The sequence below is a fragment of the Heptranchias perlo genome, chromosome 40 (genome assembly GCF_035084215.1).
Source record: "Heptranchias perlo isolate sHepPer1 chromosome 40, sHepPer1.hap1, whole genome shotgun sequence".
Lineage (NCBI taxonomy): Eukaryota > Metazoa > Chordata > Chondrichthyes > Hexanchiformes > Hexanchidae > Heptranchias > Heptranchias perlo.
In genome coordinates, this window is record NC_090364.1 from 18,032,561 (window position 1) to 18,051,789 (window position 19,229).

The following is a 19,229-nucleotide window of genomic DNA, read 5'->3' on the forward strand; positions in this document are numbered from 1 at the left end:
TAACTAAACAGAGTTAAGTACAAGGAACAGCTATAGAAAACAAAGGCTGCTATTAGATCAGCAGAAAGGATAATGGACAAGAGGATTGTGGACAATTGTGGAAGTAATGGGAAAAGCTTTTTCAGTTATGTGAAGTCAGAGGACGGTCAAAGACTGTATTTGGGCCATTGAACGATGGTCAAGGACAGGTTATGAAGGACTCACTGAGTATGGCGGAAATATTAAATGAGTACTTTGCATCGGACATCACTCTTAAAGACGATGCTCGATTGTTAATTTAATAAAACTAGTAATATTAACACAGATGAACATATTGTTTTAGATAGAATTCAGAAGCTGAAAATAGATGGAGCAGCCGGGCCGAATGATAGCCACCCACGGGTCCTCGGAGACGGGACACGTGCTGTGCGAGACCCTTGCCCATATTTTTAATAGCTCACTGCACTCTGGGACGGTTCCCATAGACTAGAAGGAGGCTAATGTAGCCCTCATCTTCTTTCAAAGAAGAGACAAGACAGGGAACTATAGGCCCATTAGTTTGACATCAGTAATAGGAAAGATACTTGAGGGTATCATTAGAGATGTAATACATGATTACTTAGATAGAGAGGGACATACTGGGGTCACCCAACATGACTTCAAAAAAAGGTCAAATTTGATTATTTTTTTTGAAGAAGTCACCAAGACGATGGATTGGGGAAGCCCAATAGATATTGTCTACTTCGACTTCCAAAAAGCTTTCAACAAGGTACCGCAAAAGAGGCTTCTACAAGATTGAAGCCTCCGGTATTATTGGTAAAATATTGAGCTGGATCATGAACTGGCTGGAAGGCTATAGGCAGAAAGTAGTTGTAGGTGGATTTGGATTTGTTTGGAGACCGGCCACCAGTGGTGTCCCACAGAGATCGGTGTTGGGACCATTGCTCTTTACTATTTTTATTAGTGATCGAGATGTAGGTGTTGGGGGCACGATCTGCAAATTTGTAGATGATACCAAGATCTGTGCGAGTGTCAGGACCGTAGATAATCGACTACTTCAGGCGGATTTTGATGTGTTGGGGGATTGGGCTCGTGACTGGCAAATGATGTTTAATTTGGAGAAGTGCAGTGTTACGCAGGTGGGCAGGACAAATGATCAACATACATACACCCTTCAGGGAAAAGCAGGTGGAGAAAGAGATCAATGCATAGGTCTCTGAAGGTTCATGAGCAATGCCGTGAAGCGATAGCTTGAGTGAATAGGGTGCTGGGGTGCATTTAAAGGACAATCGATTATAAGACTAAGCAAACTATTTTGTCCTTGTACAAGACCTTGGTCAGGCCTCAATTGGAATACTGTGTCCACCTTTGATGACCTCACGTGGTGGGAGATGTTGAGGCTTTGGAAAGGGTGCAGAGAAGGGCCACTGGACTCGTTCCCAGTTTAAAACATCATGGGAACAGGAGGAGGCCATTCAGCCCCTCGAGCCTGTTCCGCCATTCAGTTAGATCATGGCTGATCTGTATATTAACTCCATCTACCCGCCTTGGTTCCGTAACCCTTAATACACTTGCCTAGCAATCTATCAATCTCAGTTTTGAAATTTTCAGTTGACCCCCAGCCTCGACAGCTTTTTGGGGAGAGAGTTCCAGAAGTGCTTCCTAACGTCACTGCTGAATGGCCTAGCTCTAATTTTAAGTTATGTTCCCTTGTTCTGGTCTCCCCAACAGGGGAAATAGTTTCTCTCTATCTAATCTATCAAATCCTTTAATCATCTTAAACACCTCGATTAGATCACTCCTTAATCTTCTATACACAAGGGAATACAAGCCTAGTCTATGCAACCTGTCCTCATAATTTAACCCTTTAGCCCCGGTATTATTCTGGTGAATCTGCGCTGCACCCCCTCCAAGGCCAATATCTCCTTCCTGAGGTGCGGTGCCCAGAACTGAACGCAATATCTCCAGATGGGGTCTGACCAGAGCTCAGTACAGCTGGAACATAACTTCCACCCCTTTGTATTCCAGCCCTCTTGAGATAAAGACCAACATTCCATTAGCCTTTTTAATTATTTTTTGTACCTGGCCACTGGCTTTTAGTGATTCCTGTACTTGGGGCCCCTAAATCTCTCTGCTCCTCCACAATTCCGAGCTTCTCACCATTTAAAAAATACACTGATCTATCTTTCTTATGTCCAAAGTGGATGACCTCGCACTTCCCCACATTGAACTCCACCTGCCACAGTTTTTCCCACTCACTCAATCTATCAATGTCCCTTTGCAACTTTCTGCTCCCATCTACACTATTTACTGTGCCTCCCATCTTGGTGTCATCAGAAAACTTAGATATAAGGCTCTCTATTCCTTCATCCAACTCATTTATAAATATAGTGAAAAGCTGAGGCCCCAGTACAGATCCCTGGGGGACACTGGTCACATCCTGCAATTTCAGTACATACCCATTATCCCTACTCTGTGTCTCCTACCTCCGAACCAATTCCCCATCCAATCCAATAGGTTACCTCCAATTCCATGTGCTCTCATTTTTGTTAACAGTCTCTTATGTGGAACCTTCTCGAATGCCTTCGGGAAGTCCATATAAATAACATCCATCGACACTCCCTTATCTACTACGTCAGTTACCTCCTCAAAAAATTCAATTGGGTTCGTTAGACATAACTTACTCTTTTCAAATCCATGCTGACTCTCTCTGATCAGCTCATGTTTGTCCAAATGCTCGGTCGCTTTGTCCCTAATAACAGATATCAAGAGAGATGTATAAACTTAGGGGGTGATCTGATCGAGGTTTATAAGATGATGAAAGGAATAGATTGTGTTCCAGTTGACAGTTTGTTCCAATTAAATAGGTTCAGGAGGACCAGGGGTCACAATTTGAAGTTGTACGAGGCCAGATCGAGGTTAGATGTCGGGAGGTGGTTCTTTTCCCGGGGAATAGTGGGCCTCTGGAACAGGCTGTCGGCTCGTGGGGTGGAGGCCGATTCGCTGAATTCCTTCGAGCGAGAGCCGGACCTGTTTCTGGTTGGGGCGGAGATCACCTCGTATAAAAGGACGGTAATTATAGAATTCAGGGCCAGAGTGATCTCCTGGACTAGTTTTGATCACCTAAGAAGTCAGAGAGGAATTTCCCACATTTTTTTTTCCCCAAATTGGCCTGGGTTTTTATCTGGTTTTTGGCCTTTCCCAGGAGATCACATGGTGTGGGGTGGGGAGTGTATATATTGTGATACACAAGATATCACAATTGTGTGGGACAGGCTGGATGGACCAGAGGGTCTTTTCCAGTCCGTCACTGTTTGTATGTATGTTTATGTCTGTTAATGACCAGTCTTTACCGCTCTGTTCCAGGGAGTCGAATCTACCCAGTCTCTGTTCCTTACACCAGCACGCAAGGAACTCTGGGAAAAACCAGCGTCACGCTCTCCCTGGTGATGCCATCCCAGAATCAGATGATGAATGGTAACCATAGCAATTCAACAGGAGATGAGACTACACCGACACTCACCAACAGGTAGGAGGCGTGAGTGTAGGAGAGAGGGAGGCCGCGAGATCCCTTGGTGTTTGAGTGACGGGGGTTACATTCACTGACCTCCTGCTCCATCCCCTCTCATACCCGGGCAGCTCTCACGTTCCACCTCTGAGTGATGCTGTAATTCTGAAGATGCCTGTCTGCCACGTTCCCCCTGTGATGTGGGATGTAACTCCTGCTCTGGGCCGGTATTGGGTGAGGTTCCCGCCCCGGGCCGGTGCGGGGTTATCTGATGGTGCTGGGGGTGTGAGAGTGCGGCTATCACTAACTTTGCACCGAATGCAAATTGCAGTGTTGTGAGACCTGAGAGTTTCACCTTTGGCACTGGGGAGAATATCGGAGTGTTCTGCTCTGGGCCGTTTCCCAGGGTCTCTCACCTCCCGGAGATTAAATGAGTCAAGAGCCCCTGACCATGTAAAGGTGCTTTTATTGTGCGAGCAAATATCGTCCCTGTGGAGAGACCTCTGGGTGCCCCTGATTTGCACTTGGGAGGTTAATGCTCCTCACTCTACCCCTGATCCCATTCCCTTTCCCGGCTGCTCACTTAGTTCACCACTCGACCACCCTGTAGGAGGCTGAGTGGAGTTCACACCCCTTGTCCATCAACAAGACCTATTTCCGTTTCCAAGTTATTCCTCCCTCAGCCCTATCTCTCCTCCACCATCGCTAAAACTGTCAGCCGGGCCCTTGTCACCCCCAGGCTCGATTTACTCCACTCCTCGCCGGCCTCCCAAACCCCAACTCATCCAGAACTCGGCCCTCTGTGTCCTGTCCACACCAGGTCCCACACACCTTTCACCTCCGGCCCCATCCACACTGGCTCCCCATCTCCCAGTGCATTGAATTCATCAGCAAACCGCTGAGCGCCCCCCCCACCCTGCAGTCTCCTCCCACACTCCTCAGTCGGGACTCCGATGTGCCCCCACCAGAACCTCAGCCCCCGCTCCAACATCAGTGCCTTGGGCCTTCAGCCGTGCTGGCCCTGCACTCTGACCCTCTCCCCAATCCTCACTGCCTGACTTGTGAAACCCACCTCACTGATCAGGGCTTTGCTCCCCACTCCCGCTCTGTGTCTGATTCTCCTCTTTCTCTCTCTTTTCCCCCGCCCCCCCCCCCCCCCCCCCCCCCCCCCCCCAACGTAAATCGTGAAACTCCTTGGGGCATTTTTCATAATCTCTCGGATGAGGGACTTCAATTATGTGGAGAGACTGGAGAAGCTGGGATTGTTCTCCTTAGAGCAGAGACGAATAAGGGGAGATTTAATAGAAGTGTTCAAAATCATGAAGGGTTTTGATAGAGTAAATAAGGAGAAACTATTTCCAGTGGCAGGAGGGTCGGTAACCAGAGGACACAGATTTAAGGTGATCGGCAAAAGAGCCAGAGGCAACATGAGAAATTTTTTACGCAGCGAGTTATGATCTGGAATTCACTGCCTGAAAGGGCGGTGGAAGCAGATTCAATAATAACTTTCAAAAGGGAATTGGATAAATCCTTGAAGGGGAGAAAATTTGCAGGGCTCTGGCGAAAGAGCAGGGGGAGTGGGACAGATCTTTCAAAGAGCTGGCATAGGCACGATGGGCCGAATGGCTGTGGTTCTATGATTAAAGGCTCTCAGTGTAGGGATGTGACTCACCCCGCGAAACACACGCTGTTAAACTTCTGGTTTCTTTCTAGTCAAAGTCCGACAGCGACACTGCAGTCAACCAACACGCACACACACAGCAGCAGTTCCAGCTCGGGCGATGGGCACGGCCACCTCTTCCACCGCCACCGGCTCCCTCAAACCCTCCAGCCCGACGAAGATGGCCGAGTCGAGCCCTACGTCGACTTCTTGGAGTTCTACCGCCTCTGGACGGTGGACCACTGCGAGCAGACCCTGGGCGGAGTCCAATAGAGGATTGGTCAGCACCACACCTGACCCTGGGCACAAGTTGAGCTGCTGGAGAACTCTGGATTGTGGCATCTGCTGACTCCCCCCTCTCCCCCCTCGATGTCACTGATTCCTCAGCTCTCAAGTCATGGAGAGAAATCCTTGAACAGGAACTGAACTGCGGCCAATCCCCACGGGACTGTCCTGCTCTGTTACTGGGAACCCCTTGTATTTAATTTCTCAATAGCATCAATACAAACCTCGGTTAGAGGAATTGTAAGTTGGAGAATGTGAGTAATTGAATCCCGACTCTCCCAGAACTGAGGAAAGAACGAGGGATTAATGTTAATTGTGGATACTGTTTGCAATCTTTCTGTCTGAGATTGCTGGGGGAGGAGTGATTGTATCGAGGAGAGCTCTTGTGTTGAGTGATGTCTCCCTGGGAGCAGAGCTGGCCTCTGCTGGCTGTGCGTGGCCCGTGTTGGGGGAGCTCTGCCCTCTCGCCAGCTGCTATTTTACGGGATTGTCATGGATCGAATGCCTCGTGCTGCACCCGTGAACCCAGCTCCGAGTTTAAAACCACTCACGATCTGTTCCCCCTCCCCCCGGCTCCGTGTGGTGCGTATTTGTACAGTCCAAGGAGGCCTGGTGTTCAACCCCAGCCTGTGCTGACAGCTCCTCTCAGCAGGGTGTGAAACTGAGTCACAAGGACCAGCTCGATGCTGAGTTAACCAGGGCACTCAAACTGGGGATGGGGAGGAAAATCAGGACCAAGCTCATTTGCAATGCCCTCCACAGTCAAATAGCTGTCAACTGTTTAGGCTCACGCATGATGAATGGGAGATGTACCAGGGAGATGCCCCTAGGGTAATGCTCCAGTCAGAGTTAGCGCCTTCTGGAGAGGTGGGGAGAAAAGTACGGTGAGTTTTTTTGACTGTTTACTTGATACTTATTGAAACTTGTGAATTAGCTCAGGGTGTCGGGTATATTTTCTGGAACTGAAGAAGTCCCTGTCCAGGAATCGCCTGATCCAACATCCCAAAGGCATTTTGTCAGCAGCTGAGATAAGCTGCCAATAGCTTGATTTCCAGGCCTCAGGAGGCACTGTTCGAAACAGCTATTCTACCAGGTCAGACCGAGCATCGAGGAGAGGGTCAGAGAGAGAGAGCGCGCATCGAGGAGAGGGTCAGAGAGAGAGAGCGCGCATCGAGGAGAGGGTCAGAGAGAGAGAGCGCGCATCGAGGAGAGGGTCAGAGAGAGAGAGCGCGCATCGAGGAGAGGGTCAGAGAGAGAGAGCGCGCATCGAGGAGAGGGTCAGAGAGAGGGGGGGGGAGCGGGTCTGTGTGTGAGTGGGGGGGAGCAGGTCTGTGTGAGAGAGAGGGGGGGAGCAGGTCTGTGTGTGTGAGAGAGGGGGGGAGCGGGTCTGTGTGTGAGAGAGGGGGGGGAGCGGGTCTGTGTGTGTGAGAGAGGGGGGGAGCAGGTCTGTGTGTGTGAGAGAGGGGGGAGCGGGTCTGTGTGTGCGAGAGAGGGGGGGAGCGGGTCTGTGTGTGAGAGAGGGGGGGGAGCGGGTCTGTGTGTGTGAGAGAGGGGGGAGCGGGTCTGTGTGTGCGAGAGAGGGGGGGAGCGGGTCTGTGTGAGAGAGAGGGGGGGGAGTGGGTCTGTGTGTGAGAGAGGGGGGGAGCGGGTCTGTGTGTGTGAGAGAGAGGGGGGGAGTGGGTCTGTGTGTGAGAGAGGGGGGGAGCGGGTCTGTGTGAGAGAGAGGGGGGGAGCGGGTCTGTGTGTGAGAGAGAGGGGGGGAGCGGGTCTGTGTGAGAGAGGGGGGGAGCGGGTCTGTGTGTGTGAGAGAGGGGGGGAGCGGGTCTGTGTGAGAGAGAGGGGGGGAGCGGGTCTGTGTGTGTGAGAGAGGGGGGGAGCGGGTCTGTGTGTGTGAGAGAGGGGGGGGAGCGGGTCTGTGTGTGTGAGAGAGGGGGGAGCGGGTCTGTGTGAGAGAGAGGGGGGGAGCAGGTCTGTGTGTGTGAGAGAGGGGGGGAGCGGGTCTGTGTGAGAGAGAGGGGGGGAGCGGGTCTGTGTGTGTGAGAGAGGGGGGGAGCGGGTCTGTGTGAGAGAGGGGGGGGAGCGGGTCTGTGTGAGAGAGAGGGGGGGAGCGGGTCTGTGTGTGAGAGGGGGGGGGGGAGCGGGTCTGTGTGTGAGAGGGGGGGGGGAGTGGGTCTGTGTGTGAGAGAGGGGGGGAGCGGGTCTGTGTGTGAGAGAGGGGGGGAGCGGGTCTGTGTGAGAGAGAGGGGGGGAGCAGGTCTGTGTGAGAGAGAGGGGGGGAGCGGGTCTGTGTGAGAGAGAGAGGGGGGGAGCGGGTCTGTGTGTGAGAGAGAGGGGGGGAGCGGGTCTGTGTGAGAGAGAGAGGGGGGGAGCGGGTCTGTGTGTGAGAGAGAGGGGGGGAGCGGGTCTGTGTGTGAGAGAGAGGGGGGAGCGGGTCTGTGTGTGAGAGAGGGGGGGGGAGCGGGTCTGTGTGTGAGAGAGAGGGGGGAGCGGGTCTGTGTGAGGGAGAGGGGGGGAGTGGGTCTGTGTGTGAGAGAGAGGGGGGGAGCGGGTCTGTGTGAGAGGGGGGGGGGAGTGGGTCTGTGTGTGTGAGAGAGGGGGGGAGCGGGTCTGTGTGTGAGAGAGGGGGGGAGCGGGTCTGTGTGTGAGAGAGGGGGGGGGAGCGGGTCTGTGTGTGAGAGAGAGGGGGGGAGCGGGTCTGTGTGTGTGAGAGAGGGGGGGAGCGGGTCTGTGTGAGAGAGGGGGGGGGAGTGGGTCTGTGTGTGAGAGAGGGGGGGGGAGCGGGTCTGTGTGTGAGAGAGAGGGGGGAGCGGGTCTGTGTGTGAGAGAGAGGGGGGGAGCGGGTCTGTGTGTGAGAGAGAGGGGGGGAGCGGGTCTGTGTGTGAGAGAGAGGGGGGGAGCGGGTCTGTGTGAGAGAGAGGGGGGGGAGTGGGTCTGTGTGTGAGAGAGAGGGGGGGGAGCGGGTCTGTGTGTGAGAGAGAGGGGGGGAGCAGGTCTGTGTGTGTGAGAGAGGGGGGAGCGGGTCTGTGTGAGAGAGAGGGGGGGGGAGTGGGTCTGTGTGTGAGAGAGGGGGGGAGCAGGTCTGTGTGAGAGAGAGGGGGGGGGAGCAGGTCTGTGTGTGTGAGAGAGGGGGGAGCGGGTCTCTGTGTGAGAGAGGGGGGGGGAGCGGGTCTCTGTGTGAGAGAGGGGGGGAGCGGGTCTCTGTGTGTGAGAGAGGGGGGGAGCGGGTCTCTGTGTGCGAGAGAGGGGGGGAGCGGGTCTGTGTGTGAGAGAGAGGGGGGGAGCGGGTCTGTGTGTGAGAGAGGGGGGGAGCGGGTCTGTGTGTGAGAGAGGGGGGGAGCGGGTCTGTGTGTGAGAGAGGGGGGGGAGCGGGTCTGTGTGTGAGAGAGGGGGGGAGCGGGTCTGTGTGTGAGAGAGAGGGGGGGGGAGCGGGTCTGTCTGTGTGTGAGAGGGGGGAGCGGGTCTGTGTGTGAGAGAGGGGGGGGAGCGGGTCTGTGTGTGAGAGAGAGGGGGGGGAGCGGGTCTGTGTGTGAGAGAGAGGGGGGGAGCGGGTCTCTGTGTGTGAGAGAGAGGGGGGGAGCGGGTCTGTGTGTGAGAGAGGGGGGGAGCGGGTCTGTGTGAGAGAGAGGGGGGAGCGGGTCTGTGTGTGAGAGAGAGGGGGGGAGCGGGTCTGTGTGTGAGAGAGAGGGGGGGGAGCGGGTCTGTGTGTGAGAGAGAGGGGGGGGAGCGGGTCTGTGTGTGAGAGAGAGGGGGGGAGCGGGGCTGTGTGTGAGAGAGAGGGGGGGGAGCGGGTCTGTGTGTGAGAGAGGGGGGGGAGCGGGTCTGTGTGTGAGGGAGAGGGGGGGAGCGGGTCTGTGTGTGAGAGAGAGGGGGGGAGCGGGTCTGTGTGAGAGAGAGAGGGGGGAGCGGGTCTGTGTGTGAGAGAGAGGGGGGGAGCGGGTCTGTGTGTGAGAGAGAGGGGGGGAGTGGGTCTGTGTGTGAGAGAGGGGGGAGCGGGTCTCTGTGTGTGAGAGAGGGGGGGAGTGGGTCTGTGTGTGAGAGAGAGGGGGGGAGTGGGTCTGTGTGTGAGAGAGAGGGGGGGAGCGGGTCTGTGTGTGAGAGAGAGGGGGGGAGCGGGTCTGTGTGTGAGAGAGAGGGGGGGAGCGGGTCTGTGTGTGAGAGAGAGGGGGGGAGCGGGTCTGTGTGTGAGAGAGAGGGGGGGAGCGGGTCTGTGTGTGAGAGAGAGGGGGGGAGCGGGTCTGTGTGAGAGAGAGAGGGGGGGAGCGGGTCTGTGTGTGAGAGAGAGGGGGGGAGCGGGTCTGTGTGAGAGAGAGAGGGGGGGAGCGGGTCTGTGTGTGAGAGAGAGGGGGGGAGCGGGTCTGTGTGTGAGAGAGAGGGGGGGAGCGGGTCTGTGTGTGAGAGAGAGGGGGGGAGCGGGTCTGTGTGTGAGAGAGAGGGGGGGAGCGGGTCTGTGTGTGAGGGAGAGGAGCATTGAGTTTTCTGCTGTCTGCACAAGGACATGGACTCAGTATGACTTGAAATAATTCGAGATGTATTCTCCATGGAACTGGGCAGAGCCGGCAGGAAAGGAGCCATGTTCCATCGCTGGATGTGGTGAGAACAAATAGACTCGAACGGTGGTTCTCCACTCCGCCTTTTGTGTGGAACTTTGTCAAAAGCCTTTTGGAAGTCGAGGTACATCAGGTCACATGGCTTCCCCCCCCTCAATCTGTGCTGACTGATGTTAACACGGTTATTGTATCGATGATCCTTGTCTACTCCTGATAATTGATTCCATTATTTTACATGGAATGAGAGTTCGACTAATGGATCTGTCCTTGCCTGGGTTTACTTTATCACTCTTTTTGAATGTGGGCATCACACAAGCCTGCTTCCAATCTCCTGTTGCTTTCCCAATGTCCAATAACTCCCTCATGATTGTTGGTACTTCACAAATCTCTTCCCTAGTCCCCTCAGCACTCTGAGATAAATGCCATCTATCCCTGGGCATTTATTTGTTTTGAGCCCCTTTGGGCGGTCTAGGATTTCCATTGCTTGAGATCTTTATCTGGAGAGGGCATGTTGCTCTTGTCTACCCTTGTGAATCATTGAGTATTTACTAAATGGGCTCATCCTCAGTTTCATGTCCATTTGCATTTTTTAAAAGGTTTTTGCCTGTTCTCTGCCCTCTTGCTGTTGTGATAACATTTTTTTACTGTTGTCTCAGCCTCAGTTGCTGTGCTTTTTTTGTCCAGGTCTATCTCTAATCTTTTTAATATGTTTCTGCAATTTTTTAGGGGCTGGGCCAGTGTGGGCGTTTACTTTGATCTTGTTTTAGGGAAAGTATTCTGCCTCCTCAGTATTATATCTTGAAATGTGTTCCATTTTCTGTGTTAAACAACCTCTCCCGCTCAATTTGCTTTCATTCCCTCATTTCATTGAATTTAGCCCTTTTAAAGTGATGTAGTTGCTCCTGACCTTCTGACTCTCGGATCACATTAAACATTATCGTTCTGTGAATTATTTATGGATTGTTTCTGAACTAGTTTCCTGTTCCTGCAAACAATGTGCCTTCCAAATAAACAGGAACTAAACACATTCGAACGGTGTGTGGTGAATGTTCAGCTCGAGAACTGCTTTCCCCTGAAAGTGGATCGGATTTGGCCCTTGTTCTGGAGCTAACAGACCTGTCCCGTCAAAAGCAAAATACTGTGGATGCTGGAGAAGCTCAGCAAGTCAGGCTGGAAAATGTTAAGAGTTAAGGTTTTTAAGCAAGTACAGTTATAATCACTGCTCCCATTTTTTTTCGGACAGCAACTGCCATTCACAGCTACTCCTGATCAATCTATTGTTTCTTAACCCATCCCATTCCCACCCTCCCTGCCTTGCACCCTCTTCCCTTCAACCATTTCATCACTCTTGCCCTCCACCCTATCAGAGACATTCCCTTTTGTTCTTTCCTCCCCTCCCCCCCTCAGTTTAAAAACTTTAACTCTTTTAACATCGATGTGGAGATGCCGGTGATGGACTGGGGTTGACAAATGTAAGGAATCTTACAACACCAGGTTATAGTCCAACAGTTTTATTTGAAAATCACAAGCTTTCGGAGGCTTTCTCCTTCATCAGGTGAAGTGTGGGATTCCTTTAAGGTTACCGCATTTATAGTCAGAACAATGCCTGGTGATTACAGATAATCTTTCCAACTGCCCGTTGTCAAGGCAATCAAAGTGTTCAGACAGAGAGACATTACATACAGGACCACCGAATATACAAACGGCCCGAACAAAAGACAGGGAGAGAGAGAGAGAAACATCCGAAAGGAAGAGAAAGAGAGAGAATGACCCGTTGTATTAAAAACAGATAACTTTTTTTCGCTGGTGGGGTTACATGCAGTGTGACATGAACCCAAGATCCCGGTTGAGGCCGTCCTCATGGGTGTGGAACTTGGCTATCAATTTCTGCTCGACGATTTTGAGTTGTCGTTTGTCTCGAAGGCCGCCTTGGAGAACGCTTACCCGAAGAACGGTGGCTGAATGCCCTTGACTGCTGAAGTGTTCCCCGACTGAGAGGGAACCCTCCTGTCTGGTGATTGTTGCGCGGTGTCCGTTTATCTGTTGTCGCAGTGTCTGCATGGTCTCGCCAATGTACCATGCTCCGGGGCATCCTTTCCTGCAACGTATGAGGTAGACAACGTTGGCCAAGTCACAGGAGTATGAACCATTTACCTGGTGGGTGGTGTCCTCTCGTGTGATGGTATCTGTATCGATGATCTGGCATGTCTTGCAGAGGTTGCCGTGGCAGGGTTGTGTGGTGTCGTGGACGCTGTTCTCCTGAAAGCTGGGTAATTTGCTGCGAACGATGGTCTGTTTGAGGTTGGGTGGCTGTTTGAAGGCGAGTAGTGGAGGTGTGGGGATGGCCTTAGCGAGGTGTTCGTCGTCATCGATGACATGTTGAAGGCTGCTGAGAACATGGCGTAGTTTCTCCGCTCCGGGGAAGTACTGGACGACGAAGGGTACTCTGTTGGTTGCGTCCCGTGTTAGTCTTCTGAGGAGGACTATGCGATTTTTCGCTGTGGCCCGTCGGAACTGTCGATCGACGAGTCGAGCATCATATCCTGTTCTTACGAGGGCGTCTTTCAGCGTCTGTAGGTGTCCATCGCGTTCCTCCTCGTCTGAGCAGATCCTGTGTATTCGCAGGGCCTGTCCATAGGGGATGGCCTCTTTGACGTGGTTAGGGTGGAAGCTGGAAAAGTGGAGCATCGTGAGGTTGTCCGTGGGCTTGCGGTAGAGTGAGGTGCTGAGGTGCCCGTCTTTGATGGAGATTCGTGTGTCCAAGAAAGAAACCGATTCTGAGGAGTATCGTGTAGTTTCTTCAGTGATTCTTCGCCGTGGGTCCATTGGAAGAAAATGTCGTCGATGTATCTGGTGTATAGTGTTGGTTGGAGGTCTTGTGCAGTGAAGAAGTCCTGCTCGAACTTGTGCATGAAAATGTTGGCGTATAGGGGTGCAAATTTGGTCCCCATGGCTGTTCTGTGTGTTTGGGTAAAGAACTGGTTATCGAAGGTGAAGACATTGTGATCCAGGATGAAGCGGATGAGTTGTAGGATGGCGTCTGGAGATTGGCTGTTGTTGGTGTTGAGTATTGATGCCTTCGCAGCGATACCGTCATCGTGGGGGATACTGGTGTAGAGTGCCGCGACGTCCATCGTGGTGAGAAGTGTTCCTGGTTCAACTGGTCCGTGGGTGCTGAGTTTTTGTAGGAAGTTTGTAGTGTCGCGACAGAAACTGGGGGTTCCCTGTACGATGGGTTTCAGGATGCCCTCGACGTATCCAGAGAGGTTCTCACACAGGGTTCCGTTGCCTGATACGATAGGACGTCCGGGTGTGTTGGCTTTGTGTATCTTTGGGAGGCAGTAGAAGTCTCCCACGCGGGGAGTGCGTAGGATGCTTTGAAGGTCTGGATCGAAGGTCTTGATCAGTTTGTTGAGCTGGTGGGTGTGTTCTTTGGTCGGATCTGTGGGTAACCGTCTGTAGTGTTCCTGGTTGTCCAGTTGTCGGTATGCTTCTTTGCAATAGTCTGTTCTGTATGACGATGGCTCCTCCTTTGTCCGCTGGTTTGATGACTATGTCGCGGTTGGTCTTGAGAGCGTCGATGGCGTTGCGTTGTGCTCGGGTGACATTCTGGACTGTCTTGTGAGTGCGGCTGATGAATCTGGCGTTGACACATTTCCTGACAGCTTGAGCATACATGTCAAGCTTAGGGCAGCGACCCTCCGGAGGAGTCCAGTTTGACTCTTTCTTCGGTTGCTGTACCGCGGATCGTTGATTGTCTCATTGGGTTCGCTGCTGAAATCTTGGGATTTGTGGAAAAATTCCTGGAGCCTCATTCTCCTGATGAATTCCTCTGTGTCCGCCGCGAGACCAATGGAGTCCATTTTGGTGTTGGGGCAGAAATTGAGCCCTCGGCTGAGAACTTCGATCTCGTCTGGTTGAAGGGTGTGGTCGGACAAATTGACAATAGACTTCCCTGTGGTTGCAACCGTGGTACCGGGGGAGGCTTGGTTGATGGTGGTGATGCCGAGTTTCTCAAGCTTCCTGCTCTTGGTTTTCATGTCGGCAGCGTAGACCTTCAAAGCATCCTACGTGCTCTCATCCCACGTACTCCCCGTGTGGGAGACTTCTACTGCCTCCCAAAGATACACAAAGCCAACACACCCGGCCGTCCTATCGTATCAGGCAACGGAACTCTGTGTGAGAACCTCTCTGGATACATCGAGGGCATCTTGAAACCCATCGTACAGGGAACCCCCAGCTTCTGTCGCGACACTACAAACTTCCTACAAAAACTCAGCACCCACGAACCAGTTGAACCAGGAACACTTCTCACCACGATGGACGTCTCGGCACTCTACACCAGTATTCCCCACGATGACTGCATCGCTGCAACAGCCTCAGTACTCAACACCAACAATAGCCAATCTCCAGACACCATCCTACAACTCATCCGCTTCATCCTGGATCACAATGTCTTCACCTTCGATAACCAGTTCTTTACCCAAACACACGGAACAGCCATGGGGACCAAATTCGCACCCCAATACGCCAACATTTTCATGCACAAGTTCGAGCAGGACTTCTTCACTGCACAGGACCTCCAACCAACGCTATACACCAGATACATCGACAACATTTTCTTCCTATGGACCCACGGCGAAGAATCACTGAAGAGACTACACGATAACATCAAAAAGTTCCATCCCACTATCAAGTTCACCATGGACTACTCCTCAGAATCGGTTTCTTTCTTGGACACACGAATCTCCATCAAAGACGGGCACCTTAGCACCTCACTCTACCGCAAGCCCACGGACAACCTCACGATGCTCCACTTTTCCAGCTTCCACCCTAACCACGTCAAAGAGGCCATCCCCTATGGACAGGCCCTACAAATACACAGGATCTGCTCAGACGAGGAGGAACGCGATGGACACCTACAGACGCTGAAAGACGCCCTCGTAAGAACGGGATATGACGCTCGACTCGTCGATCGACAGTTCCGACGGGCCACAGCGAAGAATCGCATCGACCTGCTCAGAAGACTAACACGGGACACAACCAACGGAGTACCCTTCGTCGTCCAGTACTTCCCCGGAGCGGAGAAACTACGCTATGTTCTCCGCAGCCTTCAACATGTCATCGATGACGCCTAACACCTCGCTAAGACCATCCCCACACCTCAAACAGACCATCGTTCGCAGCAAATTACCCAGCTTTCAGGAGAACAGCGTCCACGACACCACACAACCCTGCCACGGCAACCTCTGCAAGACATGCCAGATCATCGACACAGATACCACCATCACACGAGAGGACACCACCCACCAGGTGCATGGTTCATACTCCTGTGACTCGGCCAACGTTGTCTACCTCATACGTTGCAGGAAAGGATGCCCCAGAGCATGGTACATTGGCGAGACCATGCAGACACTGTGACAACGGATAAACGGACACCGCGCAACAATCACCAGACAGGAGGGTTCCCTCCCAGTCGGGGAACACTTCAGCAGTCAGGGACATTCAGCCACCGATCTTCGGGTAAGTGTTCTCCAAGGCGGCCTTTGAGACACACGACAACGCAAAATCGTCGAGCAGAAATTGATAGCCAAGTTCCGCCCCCATGAGGACGGCCTCAACCGGGATCTTGGGTTCATGTTACGCTACACGTTACCCCACCAGGGGAAGAAAAGTTATCTGTTTTTAATACAACGGGTCATTCTCTTCCTTTCGGATGTTTCTCTCTGTCTTTTGTTCTGGCCATTTGTATATTCAGTAGTCCTGTATGTAATGTCTCTCTGTCTGATTACCTTGACAACGGGCAGGTGGCAAGATTATCTGTAATCACCAGGTATTGTTCTCTGACTATAAATGCGATAACCTTTAAGGACTCCCACACTCACTCACTCACCTGACGAAGGAGAAAGCTTGTGATTTTCAAATAAAACTGTTGGACTATAACCTGGTGTAAGCTCCCCAGATGCTGCCTGAGCTTCTCCAGCATTTTCTGTTTCGACAGCAGTCCAGTCACAAGCCGGACTGCTGGGCTTGGTTTAATGGTCATCAGGCTGTGGGTGACCACCGCCAAAGCGCACTTAACACCCGCCCCCGGTCACTCTGCAACGGCGGTGCATTTCTGGACAGCTCATAACTTCAGACAGCCCTGCACACAGCGTGGGGGCCCGGGCCCCGCCCCCTCCACAGAGACCCGCCCCCTCCTCCCCGGGCCCCGCCCCCTCCACAGAGACCCGCCCCCCTCCTCCCCGGGCCCCGCCCCCTCCACAGAGACCCGCCCTCCTCGGGCTCCGCCCACGGCCCCGCCCCCTTTACCGTGACCCGCCGCACGATGTCGAGGGGCGGAGGCCGCAGGTAGGCCGAGGACTGGGAGGGACCGGGTCTGTTCGCACTCGGGTGGGTTCCGGGCTAAACGGAGGGCATGAGGCACCGCAGGTTGGGGAGCCCGGGGAGTTGAGCTGCAGACCGGGATCCGGCCAATACCCACTCCCCCCCCTCACATCCCTCCCCACTCCCTCACATCCCTCTCCCCACTCCCCATCCCTCCCTCTCCCCACTCCCCCCCCCTCACATCCCTCCCCACTCCCTCACATCCCTCTCCCCACTCCCTCACATCCCTCTCCCCACTCCCCATCCCTCCCTCTCCCCACTCCCCCCCCCCCCTCACATCCCTCCCCACTCCCTCACATCCCTCTCCCCACTCCCTCACATCCCTCTCCCCACTCCCCATCCCTCCCTCTCCCCCTCCCCATCCCTCCCTCTCCCCACTCCACCCCCCTCACATCCCTCTCCCCCTCCCCATCCCTCCCCCCCTCCCCATCCCTCCCTCTCCCCCTCCCCATCCCTCCCTCTCCCCCTCCCCATCCCTCCCTCTCCCCACTCCCCATCCCTCCCTCTCCCCACTCCCCCCCTCACATCCCTCTCCCCCTCCCCATCCCTCCCTCTCCCCACTCCCCATCCCTCCCTCTCCCCACTCCCCATCCCTCCCTCTCCCCACTCCCCCCCCCTCACATCCCTCTCCCCCCCCCCTCACATCCCTCTCCCCCTCCCCATCCCTCCCTCTCCCCACTCCCCATCCCTCCCTCTCCCCACTCCCCCCCTCACATCCCTCTCCTCACATCCCTCTCCCCCTCCCCATCCCTCCCTCACATCCCTCTCCCTCTCCCCATCCCTCCCTCTCCCCCTCCCCATCCCTCCCTCTCCCCCTCCCCATCCCTCCCTCTCCCCCTCCCCATCCCTCCCTCTCCCCCTCCCCATCCCTCCCTCTCCCCACTCCCCCCCCCCTCACATCCCTCTCCCCCTCCCCATCCCTCCCTCTCCCCACTCCCCATCCCTCCCTCTCCCCACTCCCCATCCCTCCCTCTCCCCACTCCCCCCCTCACATCCCTCTCCCCCTCCCCATCCCTCCCTCTCCCCACTCCCCATCCCTCCCTCTCCCCACTCCCCCCCCTCACATCCCTCTCCCCCCCCTCACATCCCTCTCCCCCTCCCCATCCCTCCCTCTCCCCACTCCCCATCCCTCCCTCTCCCCACTCCCCCCCTCACATCCCTCTCCTCACATCCCTCTCCCCCTCCCCATCCCTCACTCTCCCCACTCCCCATCCCTCCCTCTCCCCACTCCCCCCCCTCACATCCCTCTCCCCCTCCCCATCCCTCCCTCTCCCCACTCCCCATCCCTCCCTCTCCCCACTCCCCCCCCTCACATCCCTCTCCTCACATCCCTCTCCCCCTCCCCATCCCTCACTCTCCCCACTCCCCACTCTCTCCCTCCCACACATCCCCCCACCCTCTCCCCATCCCTCCACTCTCGCATCCCTCCCCATCCCCCCCACCATCTCCACCTCCCTTATCCCTCCCCACACACTATCCTCCCCCACATGCCTACTCTCCTCCTCCCACACGTACCTCCCACCCTCTTGTCCCTCTCCCACGTCCCCCCCATGCTCACGTCCCTCCCCCACATCCCCCCCCCCACCCTCACATCCCTCCGCACCCTCACATCCCTCCCCCTTCACACACAGCATGTGCAAAAATTTGCAGAACATTGGTTGCAATTGGATCTGTGCTGTGGACACCACAAGCTGAATTCAGGTTTGGGTACAAACACTGGTTCTGCTTTTGCAAACTGTGGCCATGAACACCAGACAGAATTGTTCAGAAAAAGCCTGAAATGTAACAGATTAATAATTAAAATGGGTCCAGTCACCATTAAACTGTATTAGTGGCAGTGAATAGAGTCTCGTCTCCAGTGACCTAGTTAAACACTCTCCAACAGGCTGGACCAATGCCATTCACACAACCTTGCCCTTCTAGTTTGCACTTTTCTTCTTTCTCTCTATAATGAAAGAGATCTTTAAAATATTTTTTAAAGGATCTATTTCTTTAACAGTCCTATCCACAGCCTCCTCCTTCCTAACTCTATCAGTATCCTGACTGGCCGTTCTGTTCATGCTAACGATGCCTTCAGTCAGCTTCCTGCACAGATGTGTACTCGTGACAGTGGCCATTGTCACAGTAACAGCTGCATTCCTCACTCCACCATTGTGTCGTTTCATCCCAACTCTGTTAGAAGAGAAGAATTTTTAGGAACAGAAAAGGCTATTAACCCAACAAGTCTGTCTTCCTTCTCACCATATCCCTCAACCCCACCTTCTCACCATTCTCTACCCCAGAGGGCTGTGGATGCTCAGTTGTTGAATATATTCAAGACTGAGATCAATAGATTTTTGGACACTAAGGGAATCAGGGACATGGAGATCGGGCGGGAAAGTGGAGTTGAGATTGAAGATCAGCCATGATCTTGTTGAATGGCGGAGCAGGCTCGAGGGGCCGTATGACCTACTCCTGCTCCTATTTCTTATGTTCTTTGTTCTTATATCCCCCAACCCCACCTTCTCACCATAATCCCTCAATTCCTTCTCTCTCTGCAGAAACCCCATTTATACAGTTGTACACTTCAATGTCCTTTCCTGGCAACTTATTCTGCAACTTATTTACCTTTGAGTGAAACATTTCTTTAAGTCTCTAATTTTTAACTGGTGTTCTTTGGGATTTGAATCCTTTGCTGCGATAATTTGCCTGGATCACTTTTGTCAATTGCCTTCATAATCTGGAAAATTTCAACCATGCCACCTGGATTTCCTTACCCACCCATCAGAACTGAAGTTCCTGATGGGCGAATCCCCTCTATTGCCTCCTCTGTAATGTCCTTTGTGTGATTATCTGCCCAGAGCTAGACACAGCGTTCCAGAAG

The 19,229-nt window shown here is 53.7% G+C and overlaps 2 protein-coding genes across 2 annotated transcripts in view; both read left to right on the forward strand.

Annotated features, from left to right (window-relative positions):
• The first annotated feature begins 3,317 nt into the window (after positions 1 to 3,317).
• On the forward strand, positions 3,318 to 6,714 carry tab1 (TGF-beta activated kinase 1/MAP3K7 binding protein 1). The gene is made up of 2 exons (XM_067974258.1): positions 3,318 to 3,508; positions 5,201 to 6,714. The coding sequence occupies exons 1-2, from the start codon at positions 3,318 to 3,320 to the stop codon at positions 5,418 to 5,420; spliced, it is 411 nt and encodes a 136-aa protein (XP_067830359.1). The 3' UTR covers positions 5,421 to 6,714.
• Positions 6,715 to 16,299: 9,585 nt separating this feature from the next.
• The window catches only part of LOC137305763 (beta-1,4-mannosyl-glycoprotein 4-beta-N-acetylglucosaminyltransferase-like), an 81,406-nt gene continuing 78,476 nt past the window's right edge, over positions 16,300 to 19,229 (forward strand). Inside the window, exon 1 of the mRNA XM_067974712.1 lies at positions 16,300 to 16,330. Within this exon, the coding sequence (XP_067830813.1) occupies positions 16,308 to 16,330 (23 nt within the window). The 5' untranslated portion in view covers positions 16,300 to 16,307. The remainder of the gene's footprint in view (positions 16,331 to 19,229) is intronic.